The sequence below is a fragment of the Rhincodon typus genome, chromosome 9, assembly GCF_021869965.1.
Source record: "Rhincodon typus isolate 14 chromosome 9, sRhiTyp1.1, whole genome shotgun sequence".
Classification (NCBI taxonomy): Eukaryota; Metazoa; Chordata; class Chondrichthyes; order Orectolobiformes; family Rhincodontidae; genus Rhincodon; species Rhincodon typus.
Genome location: NC_063340.1, coordinates 56,343,614 through 56,362,919, shown reverse-complemented (window position 1 = coordinate 56,362,919; position 19,306 = coordinate 56,343,614). Strand labels below are relative to the sequence as shown.

The window sequence follows — 19,306 nt, the reverse complement described above, 5'->3', positions numbered from 1 at the left end:
TTGGCACAATGATAGTTGTTCTTCAGACCCCAGCAAACATCAGCCGATTAACCTGTCAACTGGCATGGTTTACATTCCAGATTAGCTGCTTTGGACACAGACCATCCAATTTAACAAGCTAGATGGTCAATGAGCCCAAGCCTTTTAGACACACAGGCTCAGCAATTGTCACTGTCTGCAGTCTGCCCCCAGGCCCTGAACTACTATTAGTACCTTTGGTCATGTCATTTGACCTGTCACTTGTAGGGGTGCAACACCTGGCTGAAGTGACCTGCTCTCAATTTTTCCTTCATTATGGTGGCAAAGATGTCGGATGACTGCACTGCACCTTTCCTTCTTGGCATTGTTAAAAGTGTTACTTATTCTGCAGAGAACTGCATATCCGCTGTACCATGCTGAACTCATTAATCATTAAGTACTACACTCAGCACATCAGTTTTTCTTCACACTCTGTCAAAGCTTGGCTAAAGCACTCTTATCAAAGATAGACAAGTATGAAAGGGGGCTAAAGGCTGCTGTTTAGAATAGATGGCACTCTGAATAGTGGGTTTGAGAGGCTGGAAAAGACATGGTGGGAATGAAGCAATGAAGGTGCGAGCAAGACCATTCTGAAGAAATCAATATAAATATCAAAACCTGTACATTGCAGTGAAGTAGAAACATTCCGCAATCAAAGGCATGGTAGTGAGTGTCATTTTCTATCTCCTTTAAACTTATAAAAACAAAATATTATTGCAGAGAATTATAAAGAATGGGGAATCTCAAGTAGTTAATTGCTAAGTTAAATCAAATACAATGGTGATATAGCAGGGCGGGTGAATGTTGCTGCTGCAGCATGTAGAAGCTGCTGGACACCAATGTGATCTAAAGTGGACACATCTGCAGTAACAGTTACAAGATTCTTGCAAGTTGAGCAAGTTGAGAGTGAGAACTGCAAGGAGGATGAGCAAACTGACCACAGCATCATGATACAGGAAATCATTCAAGTGGGGGAAAGCCAGATGTCTAGATGTCATTGACAACAATGGTACCAACAGCATTAGTGGATAATTTTTGTCCCCTTATCTAAGGAAAGACATTGGAGGCAGTCCAGAGAAGGTTCACTTGCTTGATACTGGATACAGAGGGATTGTCTTATACTTGATGGCTGAAAGGCATTTTCTTAGCAGTATACCTATATGCCTCAATGAGAGATTGAGTGGATTGGGCCTGTACTTGTTAGAACATAGAAGAATGAGAGGTGACCTGGTTGAAACATACAAGATGCTTAGGGGACTCGACAGGTTAGATATGGAAAGGTTGTTTCCTCTTATGCGAGATTCTAGGAGCAGACGGAATAATCTCAGAATAAGGGGTCATGCATTTCACAGAGAGATGAGGACGAACTTCTTCTCTAAGAAGGTTGTAAATCTGCAAAGTTCTTTACTGCAAAGAACTGTTGATACTGGGTCATTAAGTATATTCAAGGTTGAAACAGACAAATTTTTAATTAGTAAGGGAATCAAGGGTTTTTGGGAAAAGGGAGTAAAATGGAGTTGACTGTTATCAGATCAGCCATGATCCCATTGAATGGAAGAACAGACTCGACAGGCTGAATGGCCTACCACTGCTTCCATGTTTTACAGTTTTATGGTTTTATAGTGTCAAGGCAGCATCTAACATCAGTTAACTCATCAAGCTCCTCCAATTTTTCAGTACATGGAATTCTGTATTCTTAATACATGTACAAATATTTTCCAGATTAATAAGTTTCAGATTGAATGCAATTGGAAGATTCCCAGAGATATGTCTATCAATTCTCCTAAAGCTGATACATGCGGTCAGTGATATAACATAGATTAAGGACATTCTTCATAGATATCATTATCTGGCTGTAGCTAACTTATTCAAAATCATCTCCTCACTGACAAAACTTGAAAATATCAGAACAATGTTCCATAAACTACATTTGCATGTCAGTAACAGCATGTGATAAATTAGCAAATGATTAAAAATTTCCCTGAATAGAAGGCTTTTTAGTTGCGGTCACTGGCCTTCCTGAATTAGTTCGGCTACATAAGTACACTTTGAAATGACTCCTGCAGAACTATATTTAAAAAAGTGCAAACAAGTAAGCCGTCAGTTAAGCAGTATTACTGTCTACAACCTATTACTGTAGATTATAAAATGCAGTCAGCAATACCAATTTATGTTTTGCACTGTGCGTGGCTGAAAATCATACTGGCCCAACAGGAAAGAGCACTGAACATGTACATTTCCACACATGCATAGAGCTCCACTCCCTGGTACGATTTTTGTTAGGAGACTGAGCTTAAGTGTCCACTTGCTCGTAACTTCAGAAAGATTCAATGCTCAGATGATAAAGTGCTCAGATGTTGCAACAGACTACTTGAACATATATTAAATACAAACAAAACTGTGCATTTTCAACTTAATTTTTTTAGGAGAAAAAGACTGTTAGGACAGTTCCAACTTTTGAGTCACATAAAAGATTTGATCTAAAGACCATGCACTGAGATATTTCAGATAGTTGTTTAATTATGTTGAAATACCACCAGTTGTTGCTTATAAGGATTTCATGAGGGTGGCGGTTGGGGGGGGGGGGCGGGGGGCGAGGGAAACATTTTTTAAAAACGTTTCCTTGTCTAAGTGCATTTTTGACACTAAAATAAGGTTTAGGATATCATCTGTTTTGGGGCGTTTTAAAAAATAAAAACCCTCGAAGATAGTTGCATATTTTTGACAACAGGCAGCAACAATCAGAAATATCATCTGTAATCAAGTTTTCTGCCTAAAGCAACCACTGCAACATAATCAAATCATTCAATAAAATGGCATTCATAGATTGGATCTAAGCCTGCTTCCACAAGCCAGCAAATGTTTTCATTGCTGCTGTCAACTGTGTGATACTGTGCTTTTTAACAAAAAAAAATTTGGACAAGAATGCCATACAGCATTGCAACCTTGCACAGAAAACTTGAAGACTGCTTACGCTTGTAAATGCAGCCCTTGTTTAATTGATGTTTTTCCTAATTTTATTTTAATTATGATTATTTATAGTGACTAATTTAATGAAATTATGTTTTCATTCTGTGGGATTCCAGAACTTCTTATCTATATGTTTTGAAATTTCAATCCAGTATTTTCTTCATCTATAATTTGGATGACTAGTTTGCAAAGATTGAAGTCATTCTTTGTTTATATTACATGACATTCTGGGAATCTTACCAGAGTTTTAGGATATTTCATAAATCCTTCTGTAAAAATCATAATCCAGTGGTATTATAGGAATTTACACTCGAGTTACAGAAATGATATTCTAAATAAGAAGAAATAAAATATTTGTTTTTTTTTCAAATCTGAGAAATTATTTAGCATCATTTGTCTAGTATAGTACAAACATATGATAAATTATTGGGTTTTGAAGCAGCATCTATAAATCAGGGAATATTCTCTATCTTGTGTACAGTACATCAGCTGGAAGCTGCCAGACACAACTGTTGACTAAAATGTTAAAAATTTCTCCAGAGCCAAATAATAATAAGGAAAAAAAATTGAGGAAAATGAGTTGTAAGAAGGTTCGCAGGATGGAATGATGGCCTGGAATTTCCTGGAAAGTTTCAGTGAAATTATATTGTAAAATTGGAATTGTGCCAGATTTTTCCAAGAAAATTTGTACGTAGCTGATTAGCGCTAGTTTACCACTGATACATCTCAAAGTGCAAATTGCCTCAATTACTTGCAACACTTCTGAGATAGCACTGCCAAAACACACTGTTGCTTATTTACATCTCTCCATCCCATGCAAAACACCAAGCCTCACACAGAATTATATCAGCACAGAAGGAGACCATTTGGCCCAGAATCCATGCCCTCTGTGCAACAAACCAGTCAGTCCCATTACCCTGTTCTATAGATGCAGCCCTGTAATATTACTGCATTCAAATGCCTATCCAACATCCTTCTGAAAGCACTCATCATCTCTGCTTCCAACACCATTATAAGCAACAAATTCATGGTCATTATCATTCGCTGCATTAAAAAAATTCTTTATCATGTACTACTTGCACTCATACCTAAAATTCCTCATGTCCGGTATCACTCCATTTTCTGAAGAAGGGTCCTAACCCACAACGTCAACTTTCTTGCTCCTCTGATGCTGCCTGGCCTGCTGTGTTCCTCCAGCTCCACACTGTTATCTCTGACTCAAGCATCTGCAATTCTTGCTATCACTCTATTAAATCTATTTTGGATTCTCTATCCCTCACATTTCCTGGACTTATGCAACAACAAACAATGCCCTGGAATAGATTGATTGGGAAGTATTTAGGTATCTGATATTGACATAAATGGGGGTTCTGGAGTTTGATCAGGATTTTCTTCATAATCTAAAACAATAAACTTGCTGAGAGGTGCATTATACCTATCCAGTGTTGTTCACAGTACATCTGAAATACTTTGACATTCCCTGCATTTAGAAAGGTTAAACTGTTGGAAACATCTTCCCACTCTGAATAACCATGTCCTACGTAATACAAGAGCCACAAGGGAGCAGGTGGAGGCAAAAGGCTCCAAGAAAGAGGTGCAATGGCAGAAGATATCAGTTTGTTATTTCACCTGCTGATGGTGCTGCATTTGCACTTGTTTTACGCTGATTCTCACACTATGCCATAGGCACGAGGGCTCCACATTTTGGATCTACATTCTACAGCATGATTGGTGCAGAAACCAGCAGAGGTTTTGATGCGAGTTAAATTTAATCTAGGAAATGCCAGTATAAAAGAGTTATTTCTGGAAAGTGAACCAGTTGATTGTGTACTTCCTTAGGATGTGGTGAAATTACGGTTTTTGAACAAATACAGTATTGAAAAAAAGTCATTTCCTGAGGAATCCTAACTTGACTTTCACCAGTGCCAGCTGCCTTAAAGTGGTTACAAATAAAACGCAGCAGGTGAAGGGGCTCCGGAAAAGTAACGCCTCACTGGGTGGAAATGGCTGAAAGGTGAACTTTCAGACGTTTTTTGTTGTCTTTTACAAGGAAGATGTGTTGAAATGCTTATTCAGAAATCACGTCTTCTCGTCCCCTTCACTACTCGGTGAACTAATGCAAGAAAAAGGAGGCAGTGTCAAATAGCTGATGCCCAAACACATTTTATGACTGTGGCCAATGGTGGCGAGAAGTAAACACTTCGAAAAACAAAATTACAGAATCTGTGGCTCATGAAGCTTGGAACTCTGCCGGCCCAGGCTAGCGTTGAGTTATAAGCAAGTACCACACAGCTCGCCGCCCTCAGGGGAGAGAAGCTGGAATCTATGTTCTGAGCTTCTCATGGTGGAGGGGAGTTGGTCCCATCCCACGTTTGACCGCTCTTGTGTGTATTGCATGGGCGTCAAGCACTAACACCCCCCTCCACCCCGGTCCTTTTAAAAACCCTGCATCGTTATTCCACGAACTCAAAGCACTGGATCACTTTCCATCTGTTCACCGGAGCCAGGCACACACAGAGCTCTGAGGCTCGGATTGGGAGATTGCAATTCCATGCAAAAACAGCCTCAAAACTGAAGCAGTGCAAGTTCTGCACCACCACCCAAGCGGCAGATTGGAGATTGGAACCTATTATTTACGTCCCGTTTGGATCACATGTTTAACTCCGATCTTAAGAGGCAGAAGCAACCAATTTGCACTCTGGAGTTTTGAACCAGGAACACACAGCATGCCAATTCGGCGCAACAAGTAAGAAGTTTAGCATCATGTGTGCCAAATTATGAGGAATTATAGGGAAGACTTGAATTTACATAGCGCTTTGTAGCCATCCCATTACGCTTTACAGCTAAGAAAGCGATTTCAGTGGCTTCACATCAGTTTGCTTTATAATAATCCCTAGGCACGTCAGAAAACAAGTACTTATTTCAATTTCAATCAGATCTTCCTCTTCTCCCCGCCCTTCTCAATGAGTTTGAAAATATTGGTGAGGAGAGAAACATGTCCATAAACGTAAATTGGAGTAAAACAGTTCACGGGCTCGCAAAAGATTGAGATTTGCTTTCGGGGCGACTGGAAATAAAGCACTGCGTCGATGTGTGTCGGTTTCTGGCCTGGATTTCTCATTTATTATCCCAAGCGTCTTCTGAAACTGCACTCAATATTCGGACCTAGCAACTATTCTTTACCAAGGCAACCAAAGTATAAATACAAATACCACCGAGTCAAACTACACTCATCCCTCGTTTAGCAGAGCCGTTGATAAAGGTGTGTTTTCGACATTTGACCTCCAATAAACAGCAAAAAGATACAAGGTCACCTGCCAACTCTCCCTAAAGTAGCGGTAACGTGATTCAGGTCAAAAACCCACATTAAAGGCAACTTTTTTTTTGTTTTCAAGAATGCACAAGCTGATCTGATATCATCGTTATTATCTCGCCACTATCCCTTTGACCCAGTTCTGGGGCGGAATGGTATTGGCGTTCAGCCCAAGTTGAGAGAGAGTCTGACAGTATTTCTGTAACGGCCAAGGATAGCACTGTATGTGAAACAGTACCCTGAGGATTGTGAGGCAGGCGATTTCCGTCCTTTAACCCGCTGCACAAATGACTGGACGTGCACGTGTTCCAGACAGAAATAGCGATTTCACTTCATTGGGGTGGGGGTGAACTCTGTTGTCTGAACTGATAAAGCTGGCCTGATTATTGTTGACATTGAACATGATTACACATTCTGAACTGTGGGAATACCTCAAAATTTCGACAATTGTCTAAAATCTGATATCGCATCGTTAATGGGATAGGTCATGGGCTATTTAACACTAAATGACAACTTTTTCACGAACAAAAACAATCATACCCATGCACGGTCTGCGATACAAGGACAACTCAACGGGTTGGTTTCTGGTGCTGACCTCCCTGAAAAATCCCAACAACAATTTAGGGATGTGGAACAGATTATAAAGATCACATTTTGTAGATTTCCTATGTACGATCTTCAATAAACCTTCGGTTAAATTAACCACAGGAGAACCGCAATATTTCGGAGCCAAAAAAAAGTAATTTTGGTTAATCTGAAAATAAAAGGTTATCGTTCGTTTTTTTTTAAAAGAAGCATCGATTTCTACATCAGAAATGGACAAGTGCTGGACAACTTGACTCTGCAAAATTATCCAAAGTGAGCATTTGAAAAGCCGCAGAGGGTCGTTCAGCGCTGAATGGGTTAAATAGTAGTTGGCGATCAGAATATGTATCCCTGAGCCTGCCTGCCGTGTTTGTTTACACAGCACCTGTCTTGGAATTTCACCATTTCCACTGAAGACAGCAGCTTGGAGATTGTCTGATTAATATTTTTAGATAGGATTTCTGCGGGCCATCAGCCCAACCCGGTTCGTGGTCAGGCGATCGTGCACACTGCCCACAGCCCAATTTACCGCGACAAGAAAATAAACAAAACCAAGAAACAAAAACTGTCCAGTCAACGCCGTGTGCCCTGCTTAAACTGTGGTGTTCAAATAGGCGAATACTTCAGATTCCTCATGTGTGTATATCTAACATATTACATAATGATAGCACGAAAACAAACTGCCAACTGAACGCTTTTGTAAATTCGGTTGTACATGCAAAAACGTTTAAGTCTTAAAGAGGAATGACATCCCTTTTTGTTGACACAGGTTGGGCATTCAAACTATCAGTCTCTTATGTGAAGCATTGCCAATCACACATCTTTAGCCAAACTTTGAAATAAGCAGATTAATATAAGTGCATTAGTCCCCGTAGGCTGACAAAAAGGGATACAAACTCTTTTAAGTTGCTGTTATTGCTTACTTTCAGGATAGCTAAATGGGTTCATGTCAATCTTGTAAACTTCTTTGGCGTAGTACTCCTCTTCGCTCCTCTCCCGTTCACAAGTGGCTGCCCTCTCGTTCGCTTTCTCAAGAAGCAAATCCCTCGTGCTGTTGTAAATCGCGATCACCTCGCTCGAGACCTCCTCCGGCTCCGGGTAAGTTTCCGGGGGGTTGGTGAGTTTCAGTTTGCTGAGGATTTGCCCACGGATCGCCTCGATCCGCTTCTTCATGAACTGCTCCATGTCGAGGGTGTTGCAGGTCGACAAGCAAGCGGCGATCATTGCGAAATCCAGCGTGAGAAAAACAGTGAAAATGGAGTAGTGCATTTTCAAAGCTGGGCAGTTGCAAAGTTGAAGAGAGAGAGCGAGAGAGAGTGGGTGGGTTGTGAGGGCCAGGGAAACAAGAGAAAGAATCAGCTGCAGCTTGTGACCGTCACGCGAAAAGAATCAACAAGTTAAATATTTACAATAAAAGAAAAAATATAAAGAGGAAAGGCACTTTTTGTTGCTATTGTTTAACCTTGATTCTCAAGTCCTGTGCAGTTCAATGACTCCCTTCTGGTTGCAGCTGTAGTCCAGGCGCTAAAGCTGCTTCTGCCGAGGATCAACACACCTTCACTTCATCGCAGTCCCGAGGAATTCTTTCAACTTCTCTCTCTCTCCCTCACAAAGTCTCTGGTTCTCCAGTTTTGAAAAAGTCAATAAAACAGCAGCTTTATTTCTCTCGGTTGAGTTCTCCTGCGGTCCAGGATGAAGTTAAAAGGTCAGAGAATCTTACACACTAGGGGGAGGGGGTGAGAATAATTAATTTGTCAAAAAAAAGCTGAGTTCAATTTCTTTGAAAAAAAACGGACTGGCAAGAGATGGAAAAAAAAGTTTGATATATATGCGAAAAAAATCTTAAGTAGGAGCCTCACGTCCTTGGCAAACCGTTATTTTTGCTGCTCCATCCTCTAGTCAGAGAGCCCAGGCTGGGAGTGAGTGAGTGAGTGAGTGAGTAAATGTGTGAGTGAGTGAGTGAGAGAGAGAGGTACAGTCTGTACAGTGTGCGTGTCAGTGAGCGACTTGCCAGCAGATAACATCAGGCTGCACAGGGAGACCTTTATAATGTCTCACTTTACCACGTGTTGCCTCCATGGAGTGACGTGGGGCTCCGGCCGATGGAAGATTTTCCTGATTTTCGTTCGCGGGGCTGCCCACTGACAGGCGGCGCCGGCTCTCCGCGCTGTCTTAGCGCTCTGTCTCCCCCCCCCCACACACACACTCCCTCACTCCGCTCCTGGCCATCGCACTCACACTTGGATTGTCCAAAGCCGGCTTTCCTGGGGTGAGGGTGTGTGTGTGTGTGAGAGAAAGAGAGAGAGACACTCGCCAGCAGAAGACGGTTGAAGGGCTCGTCTGAAGCACACTGTAACATTGCACAGTAGATTATCTGTAGCGTTATTATCGACTGTGCTTCCGGGGGATTTGATACAATTCCATCCCCTCCCCCTTTCTGGTCAATCATAGATAGAAACAACCGATATATCGGAATTTTTTTTCCTGTGAGGTAAGATTGCACAGTCATTTAACCCCCACACAATCAATGCGACAGCCACATATTGGGGGAAGGGTGTGTTATGTTATGTTACTGACAAGTTTGTCTAAAAGCATGTCCCTCTGTAGTATCGAGAAATGTTCTCGCCCTTCCCGATCCCCCACCGAGTTGTCACTTTGGAAAACTCGACCAGCGATCTTCCTTTTGCAGGAACAATAGATTGTGTAATCATCTTCAATCAGAAATGACACTGGAGGGGGTGGGGGTAAGAAAAAGCCGTTCGCGTTTATCACCTTAAACATGACACTGTGCTCAAACAGGTGTGGTGTGTTAGAGAGCACCGACCCAGTCCGTGCTGACTCCGAACCCAATGTGATTTCTGTTGCCTCTCGCACCAGGATTCAGGAAAATACGCGCCCTTTGTTTTATTATTAGTTTCCAAAGCACGGGCCCGGCATCAGAGAGATTTCCACAGAACGCCACTGAAGATGAACTTTTGCTTCAAGCCGAGTGAGTCATGCTGAGAAATGAAGACTCTGTCAGGAAGACCTGGCGCATCTCTCATCTGTAACTTTTCCATTCAGGGACATATTACACACTCCAAGTATACTGTGTGGAGTTCTGCAAAAATTCTTGTACATAACTTCGTGGGCATTTTAACAATAAAAGGAACAAGCAACCCAAATTGCTCTGTTGTCTCATTCCCAGCTATTCGATTTCTTCTACCTAATAGTAGCTATTTTAAACAAAAAGCAAAACACAAACTCGCCTCGGAAAACACGACTTGAAATAACGAGCAAAATAATAGAAAAGTGCAGTGGCGCTAGGGCCCAGGGGACACCACTTTCGCTGTCTTTCCGCAGAATGGTGCTGCTCTGGCTCAGGGTAGTTTCGTGACAGGCAATTGTGATCACTTGAGAAATGGTCTACCTACGTGACTCAGAAAATTAGAGTAGACAGTTGGACGAGTAGTCCGGTTTCTAAACCAACAGACAGTTGGACAAATATTTCCACGTCGTAGGGGAAAATAAAGTGATTCAGACTCGGCAGCACCACTGGAATTCTCCCTCCGAAACGTGCAGTGAAGTAAAGCACACAGGTCCACACAAAGTAAATGCTAGTTTCTCCAGCAACCTCCCGCCAGCAGCTGAGGCTCGGCAGCATCGTCTTGGGGTTCCCAGCATTTACTGAATACAGTGGAGCCTCTAAATCACCATTTGCTACCAATGTAGAGCAAGGAAAGGTCAAATGAGCCATTTTCACACATCTCTCTGGCAGCAAAAATAACATTCACTGTAGAGCTGATAAAGTCATTGATATTTTGAGGTAGATCAGCACATAATCTCCAACTATCACTATTTGAATACAGCACTGAGGTCGTGCTAATGCCTAAAAGTGGAAACCAGGTCTAGCTACACAAGTGAATGCTCACTACCTAACAGATGAAGACTTAGTGAGGAATGAACTACTGCAGGTGTCCTGTTTCCTCACTGGCCTTTTCCCTCATTATTCTGTGGATTCCAGCGATCTCTCGGTTTCTTGCCCCATTCCCTTCCATTACTTCATTACTACTCGTTGCCTGTGACCGCTTAATGTTTTGCTAGGCACTGTGAAGTGCTGTTTGTTTCGAGGGCAGAATGAAATAACAAACATACAAACGGGACTCTGGATCAACACATTTTAATTCTATTTAAAATAACATCAAATGAACAAATTCTTTTGCTGAATTCCAGATTTTCGCCCTTCCATTTTGAAGGGATCTGTACCCCAAATTCAGATCACTTGAAAACAAAACTTTGGAAAAGAAAACACTTTAATAAAGAGGCAACTCGTTCCCATATACAAAATCTATTGCATTCACAGAATGAGTATTACTCCAGTTTGGTTTACGCCAAGTAGTACTAATGAGCACAGGGTTCATCGGGCTGAATCACTTTTCTCAGCAACGTCACCATTTGCCTCCTCATCACTCTCTTTATCCCAATCTTTCATTGTAGCTCCCATCATGAAGTCATCGCGTAATATGTTCCATGCTGCACTGTCTTCTGATTTAACTTTAACCTGAAATAGACCACATGATAAATGTAATCAAAAGCATAAATGATTCACTTTTTCACCAACTCCGAATACTCATCTGATGTAATTTTTTAACCCCCAGGTGCTGGCTCATTAGAATATTTCCTGGCACACCAGTCAGATACAGAGCATGGATTTAATAAGCCCTTTGAAACCAGATACTATATTTCTTTTGATCTCTGAACCAAATTCCCTTTATGTGCTACAATGCCTCATATGGCACAAAGCTGGCTTTAAGGAAGTTTGATTACTGTAATATTGATCTTTATTTGGACGCGTCAGAGGTCGTTATCGTGCTACTAATTCATTCTTTTGCGCTCCACTGGTTCAAGCGGAAACAATCTCGTACAACATTTCCTATATTTGTCTTTAAAACTAGAGGCATCCGGCTCAGTAGTTGCAATCAGTTGAGAGTTCCCCCTCAACTCCCTTTCCTTAGGAGTTACTATTTATACAATAGCTGTGTAGAATTTTACAACTGGCTACGAGAACAGAATTCCGAAATATTGAAAGGATTAAGGTAGAGCTGGAGCGCCACTCTGAGGTATCTCTTAGCATTACACTATTAATCAACGATTTCACCCGCCCACTGCACAAAGCCAAGGCACTCAGTGCAAGGGTTTTACAGTCTGTTAGAATTCATAGCACAAACATTAAAACATCTTAGTTTCTTTTTACACTAAAGTCATATAAAATGCACAAGTGTGTTTGAAGGGGAGCGTGGAAACTAAAAACGGCAGCTAAAGTGTGACTGTCATTGCAACATACTAGCTCCGAACATTCTTACCAACCTGCAACTCTATCAGTAATGAAGCCTTGGTCCTTAACTTAATCAATTAAAAGAAAGACATATTTTCTAAGCAAGGTTCAGAGGAAATCTTGAACTCGGCATCCTTCAACAGTTATTAGCATTGATGTAAATTAAGAATCAAATAATGTCCCTTGAGTTTTCCAAACTGGACATTTGAGATGCTCCTTTGAACTTTACAAATCGACAATATCCCACTGGTATATCCACTGCTCAGGATAGAGAATAGTGGAATCAGCATTAATATCTTCATCTTATGACAATGAATTCCATGTGAAAGAGGCATGATTTGGATTAGGTTCATTAGGATTCTGCTGAGGAATGCTAAATAACCAGGTAGTGTCAGGTTGAAATATGGAGGGGTTGTGTAAAAATTATAGCTACTGTGCAGTCAACAAAGGTCTATGAAAGTGTGAAATTTATAACCACACAAAGTCATATAGTGACTACACCTAGCATGTGGAAGACACATTTCAATCGTAATTGTCAATAAGGAGTCAAGAACAGCAAGAGTCATAAATTTAGAAAAATATCAAAATTCCAGATATGCTTTCACTTGCACTAACAGCTCTCCAATATCATGGCAAAGCTGCTATTCTTCGTATGTGCCTAGATAATGAATGACAATGGGTTCTTCTTCTCCCAAGGACATTGCAAACTACTCAGATTCTATCTTCACACAAGCACTATTCATCCAGGATTGTGCATTATCTAGCCAGGAACAGTGATCAACAGCAACAGTCCTGAATTTTCTATTCTATCCTAAAACTAACATCCAAGTGCTAGCTTCACGACACCAGTCAATGCAGTGCAGATCAAAAGTTGAACCGAGGACTTTGTAATCATTCAGAATTACAAGATAATATCTTCATGCTCTTGAACAGGGCTGCTTGGTCTCATCATCTTTACAGATGCAGAGCCCCAGCCTTCTCCACTTCCTCTAAATCTTCCTGGTTTTGCTTGAATATCTGCATGAGCATAAAATATATATTCACTATTTTCTCTTTTAGAAATTAGATCTTTGAGGTTGGTTGGCTCGCCGAGCTGGTTTGTTGTTCCGCAGACGTTTCGCTACCATGCTTGGTAACATTCTCAGTGCAGCCTCTGATGAAGCGTCGGTGTGTTTTCCCGCCTGGTTTTTAAACTCTGGGGTCGGTTGCGATGGATTGCCTCACTTCCGGGTTTCCTCCGTAGTGGAATGTATATGGGGTCGAGTTCAATGTGTTTATTAATAGCATGCTTCGTGGAGTGCCATGCTTCCAGGAATTCTCGCGCTTGTCTCTGCCTAGCCTGTCCCAGGGTCTCGGTGTTGTCCCAGTTGAAGTGGTGATTCTCCTTGTCCATGTGGACTGAGATGAGTGAGTATTGATCGTGTCTTTTTGTAGCCAGTTGGTGTTCATGTACTCCTGTTGTTAGTTTCCTTCCTGTTTGTCCAATGGAGTGTTTCTCGCAGTCTCTGCAGGGGATCTTGTAGATGACACTGGTCTTGTCCATGGCGGGGAGTGGGTCTTTAGTTTGGGTGAACACTTGTTGTAGGGTTGATGTGGGCTTGTTTGCCACTCTGATGCCCAGCGGTCGAAGAAGTCTTGTGGTGAGTTCTGACGTGTTCCTGATGTAGGGTAGTGTGATGAGTGTGTCGGGGCATGTAGAATCTTTCTGATGCTGTTCCTGTAGACATCTCCTGACCCAGTTCTCTGGATATCCATTATCCTTGAAGACTTGGAAGAGATATTCCTCCTCCTCTTGGCGTAGTTCTATGTTGCTGCAGTGTGTTGTTGCCCTTTTAAATAGTGTTTGCACGCAGCTTCGTTTGTGTGTGCTGGGATGGTTACTATTGAAGTTCAGTCCTGGTCTGTGTGTGTGGCTTTTCGGTGTACTTTTGTTTGCAGTTCCCCTTTTGTCTTGCGCTCTACCATGACGTCCATGAATGGGAGTTGTTTGTTCTTCTCCTCCTCTCTGGTGAATTTTATTCCGGTGAGGGTGTTGTTTATGAGTTTGTGTGTCTCTAATTTGGTCTGTTTAATCACGACAAAGGTGTCGTCTACTTAGCATATCCATAAGTTTAGGTTGGATTTGCGGAAGGGCAGTCCTTTCCAGTCTTTGCATCACTGCTTCTGCTATGAGTCCGGAGATAGGCAATCCCATGGGAGTCCCGTTGATTTGCTCGTATGTTTGGCCATTGAAGGTGAAGTGGGTGGTCAGGCATAAGTCCAGTAGTTTAAGCATGTTGTCCTTGGAAGTGGTTTCACTGGGGTCATGTTCTTGTTCAAGTAGTGTTGTCATTGTTTCCCTTGCTAGTGGTATGTCTATTGATGTGAATAGGGCGGTGACATCAAACGATATCATGGTCTCTTCGATCTCTATCTTTATGTCTTTGATGGAGTTGAGGAATTCTCAGGCTGAGTGGATGGAGTGGGGTGATTTGTTGACTAGGTGCTTGAGTCTTCTTTGTAGTGGATTGTATATGGGGTCGAGTTCAATGTGTTTATTAATAGCATGCTTCGTGGACTGCCATGCTTCCAGGAATTCTCGTGCTTGTCTGTGCCTAGCCTGTCCCAGGATCTTGGTGTTGTCCCAGTCGAAGTCGCGGTTCTCCTTGTCCACTCCATCGCACAGATTAGCCAGAGAACTACAAGGAAGACTCAAGCACCTAGTCAACAAATCACCCCACTCCATCCACTCAGCCCGAGAATTCCTCAACGCCTTCAAAGACATAAAGATAGAGGTCGAAGAGACCATGATATCGTTTGATGTCACCGCCCTATTCACATCAATAGACATACCACTAGCAAGGGAAACAATGACAACATTACTTGAACAAGAACACAACCCCAGTGAAACCATCTCCAAGGACAACATGCTTAAACTACTGGACCTATGCCTGACCACCCACTTCACCTTCAATGGCCAAACATACGAGCAAATCAACGGGATACCCATGGGATCGCCTATCTCCAGACTCATAGCAGAAGCAGTGATGCAAAGACTGGAAAGGACTGCCCTTCCGCAAATCCAACCTAAACCATGGATACGCTACATAGATGACACCTTTGTCGTGATTAAACGGACCAAATTAGAAGAGACACACAAACTCATAAACAACACCCTCACCGGAATAAAATTCACCAGAGAGGAGGAGAAGAACAAACAACTCCCATTCCTGGACGTCATGGTAGCGCGCAAGACAAAAGGGGAACTGCAAACGAAAGTACACCGAAAAGCCACACACACAGACCAGGTACTGAACTTCAATAGTAACCATCCCAGCACACACAAACGAAGCTGCGTGCGAACACTGTTTAAAGGAGCAACAACAAACTGCAGCAACATAGAACTACGCCAAGAGGAGGAGGAATACCTCTTCCAAGTCTTCAAGGATAATGGATATCCAAAGAACTGGGTCAGGAGATGCCTACAGGAACGGCATCAGAAAGATTCTACACGCCCCGACACACTCATCACACTACCCTACATCAGGAACATGTCAGAACTCACCACAGGACTTCTACGACCGCTGGGCATCAGAGTGGCACACAAGCCCACATCAACCCTACGACAAGTGCTCACCCGAACTAAAGACCCACTCCCCGCCATGGACAGGATCAATGTCATCTACAAGATCCCCTGCAGAGACAGTGAGAAACACTCCATTGGATAAACAGGAAGGAAACTAACAACAAGAGTACACGAACACCAACTGGCTACAAAAAGACACGACAAATACTCACTCATCTCAATCCACATGGACAAGGAGAACCACCACTTCGACTGGGACAGGCTAGGCAGAGACAAGCACGAGAATTCCTGGAAGCATGGCACTCCACGAAGCATGCTATTAATAAACACATTGAACTCGACTCCATATACATTTCACTACGGAGGAAACCCGGAAGTGAGGCAATCCATCGCAAACGACCCCAGAGTTTAAAAACCAGCGGGAAAACACACCGACGCTTCATCAGAAGCTGCACTGGGGATGTTACCAAGCACGGTAACGAAACGTCTGTGGAACAACAAACCAGCTCGGCGAGCCAATCAACCTCAACACCCACAACCCGAGCTACAGATCTACTCCAAAACCTTAAATTAGATCTTCGCACAATGGAATTGCAGTTCAATCATTTAAGCATCTCAACGATTATTGGCATTCAAAGTGTTATGCGCAGTAAGACATGCTGCACAAGTACAGCTGAAATGGGAAATCGGCAAACTGCTGTCAAAGTTGCTCTACTGCTCCATAAGTCTCATTGCACCAATACATCCAGACATTCAGCACTCAAATATACATGAAGGGTGCCCACCAAATATGTCAGAGTCAAGCATTTTAGTGACGTGATAAATTTAAACTAATACCAAACCACCTCTTTGGCTCTGAAAATTTACAACTGAGAAACTTACTCAGCTTAAGTGCTGAAAATGTAAAAATGTTCAAACCTTTGTGTTGCTCAATCCCATCTCCCATCTTCTCTCTGTACATGGTTTTATACTGTATATTCTAATTTACAATGCCAGGCTTAGCCAGTCTCAAATAAGTGTTCTTCAATCTGATTGGTTAAAGGCATGTTGCATGTCTCAGATCCACTGTTGAGAACAGCAGACTGAAATGGATCTCTAATTGCAATAAGCTGTCATACAAAAAAGCCCATGTTAAAGGTGTGGGCCGCTGTCAGCGTAACAAATGCCAGTATCATTCTTTTGCCAATGAGTTCAAAGCCAATGATCTCTTTTTGTTCTGAATCAAACATCACTTCACAGCACCAAGAAAACTTTACCTGGAATACTATAACTTCAGCTGTTTTATTTAATGGCTGAATCTATGTAAAACACTGAACAGGGGAAAATCTCTCTCTGGATTGCTGCCTCCCCTGTGAAACTTCAAACTCAGACCTATATAGGAAAACCTCTTGCAAGAATTTCCACCATTAAATAATTTTAAGAGTTTATTTCATGTTTTCTTTTCACAGAAGCATGTATTAAGTTGCAATGTTACTTATAATGTACACGCTGATCTGATGGAAGGAAAATAAGGACTGAATATAATGAAGAAACTATGAGTGGTTTGATCTGTAGTAGCTGCCAGTTCCAGATTGCTTAGTTTGAAGGAAAAAAAATGAACAACATAATTGGGTGGTTCTGCAGTGCATGCCCATTGGTAATTGGAAAATTCCTATCTGTCAAGCAAATGGACTAGGTTTACAATTACCTGAAAAATCCCATTGACAAATGCAAAACAACCAGCATGGTTAACATTTTTTTTTTAGAGCCAAGGATTTTCATACCGCACAACATATTTTAATTAGATTTTTCAATGACAAGAATAGTAATTTTACTGATCTCCTGCAGCATGTTTTTTCCAATAGTTTAGTTTGGTTCATGGCTCTATACTTGACATTCTTTCCTTTCTATCAGGATCCATGCCAAAACTTCATGAACAGATCAAATGCAAAGCGCAACAGTTGGAGTTGCTCTGATCAGCAGCCAGTTACAAGACTTTTTTTTCTCTTGCTGCTAATCGGAGAGGCTGACCACCACAACTCACATTAAAACCATGTGTGAAGCCAACAAGATCGAAGAATATCTCCTACCTGGTAAGTTTATTTCTCACTAGCTAAAAAAAGGCATAAACAACTTGTTTAAACTCAACAGTCCTCAAATTTTGTTCTGCACTAAAATAAGTCCAATTCTTTTAACAAAATGAAAGAAAAATCATGAATGGATTACTCAAGGCTTCTACTGATCAGCGAAGCATCAAGCTCCACATTCAAAGTTATAGACAAAGATAGATGTAGGCTCTACACTTACTAGAAATTTGAAATAAAAACAGTAAATGCCAGAAATACTCAGCAGGTCAGGTAGCATCTGTGAAACAAAATAAAGTTAGTTTTGCAGATCAATGAGCTTTCACCAGCTTGATTGGTATTCAATACCCTCCTACCTGTCTCAAGTTGTTTTCCTACTTCGTACCCAATGTAGTATTGGACTCTTCTTCAAATTGATAACTACCAAATAACCTGCAATTGCATTCAATTTTGAAGTCGTTCCTTCAAGCCTAGGTTAGACAACTTCCTATAAGAAATTATTCAAAATATTAAAAATCTTTCGCAGCAACTTGTAATCTTAAACATTAATTTTGAACAACAATTTGGAATAAAACCCAGTCTTTGAAGGAAGGCATTTCAAAATAATAAAAGCAAACTACTGCTGACACTTGAAATCTGAAATAACAACAGGAAGCGTCATAGAAACGGACCCTTTGGTCCAACTCATCCACACCGACCAGATATCCTAAACCAATCTAATCCCATTTGGCAGCATTTGGCCCGTATCCCTCTAAACCCTTCCTATTCAAGTGCAGATGCCTTTTAAATGTTGTAATTAAACCTGCCTCCACCACTTCATCTGGCATCTTGTTCTATACATGTACCACCCCACACGTGAAAAAGTTGCCCATCAGATCCCTTTTAAATTTTACCCCTCTCGCCTTAAACTTACACGCTCTAGTTTTGGACTCCCCTACCTGTGGAAAAAGATGCTGGTTATTGATCCTATCCATGCCTGTCATGATTTTATAAACCTCTATAAAGTCACTGCTCAGCCTCCGACACTCCAGGGAAAAAAGCCCCAGCCTATTTTGCCTCTCCTTTCAGCACAAACATTCCAACTCCAGCAACATCCTTGCAATTTTTTTTTGAACCCTTTCAAGCTTAAAAACATCTTTTCTACAGCAAGGAGACCAGAATTGAATGCAGTATTCTAAAAGTGATCGAACTAACGTCTTGAACAGCTACACCATGACAACCAACTCCTCTACTCAATGCACTGACCTATAATGGCAAGCATGCAAAATGCCCTTTTCACCACTCTGTCTACCTGCCACTCCACTTTCCAAGGAAAATGCATCTGCATCCCTAGATCCTTTTGTTCGGCAATACTCCCCAGTGCCCTACCATCAACTGTACAAGTCCTGCCCTGATTTACCTTAACAAAATGCAACACCTCACATTTATTGAAATTAAGTTCCATCTACCACTCCTTGGCCCACCTGATCAAGGTCCCA

General features: G+C 41.7%; 2 protein-coding genes across 3 annotated transcripts in view; both read right to left on the bottom strand.

Moving 5' to 3' along the window:
• Positions 1-8,889, bottom strand: part of tgfb2 (transforming growth factor, beta 2) — a 91,192-nt gene extending 82,303 nt beyond the window's left edge. The window contains exons 1-2 of one of the 2 annotated variants that reach the window (XM_020511170.2): positions 8,349-8,889; positions 7,810-8,163 (exon numbers count right to left, since the gene is read on the bottom strand). In XM_020511170.2, coding sequence (XP_020366759.1) covers positions 7,810-8,155 — 346 coding nt within the window. In that variant the 5' untranslated portion in view covers positions 8,156-8,163; positions 8,349-8,889. Of the gene's footprint in view, positions 1-7,809 lie in introns of both variants that reach the window. The other variant, XM_020511163.2, reaches the window with a different exon arrangement.
• A 2,271-nt stretch (positions 8,890-11,160) lies between these two features.
• Positions 11,161-19,306, bottom strand: part of rrp15 (ribosomal RNA processing 15 homolog) — a 30,966-nt gene continuing 22,820 nt past the window's right edge. Inside the window, exon 5 of the mRNA XM_020511152.2 lies at positions 11,161-11,426. Within this exon, the coding sequence (XP_020366741.1) occupies positions 11,283-11,426 (144 nt within the window). The 3' untranslated portion in view covers positions 11,161-11,282. The remainder of the gene's footprint in view (positions 11,427-19,306) is intronic.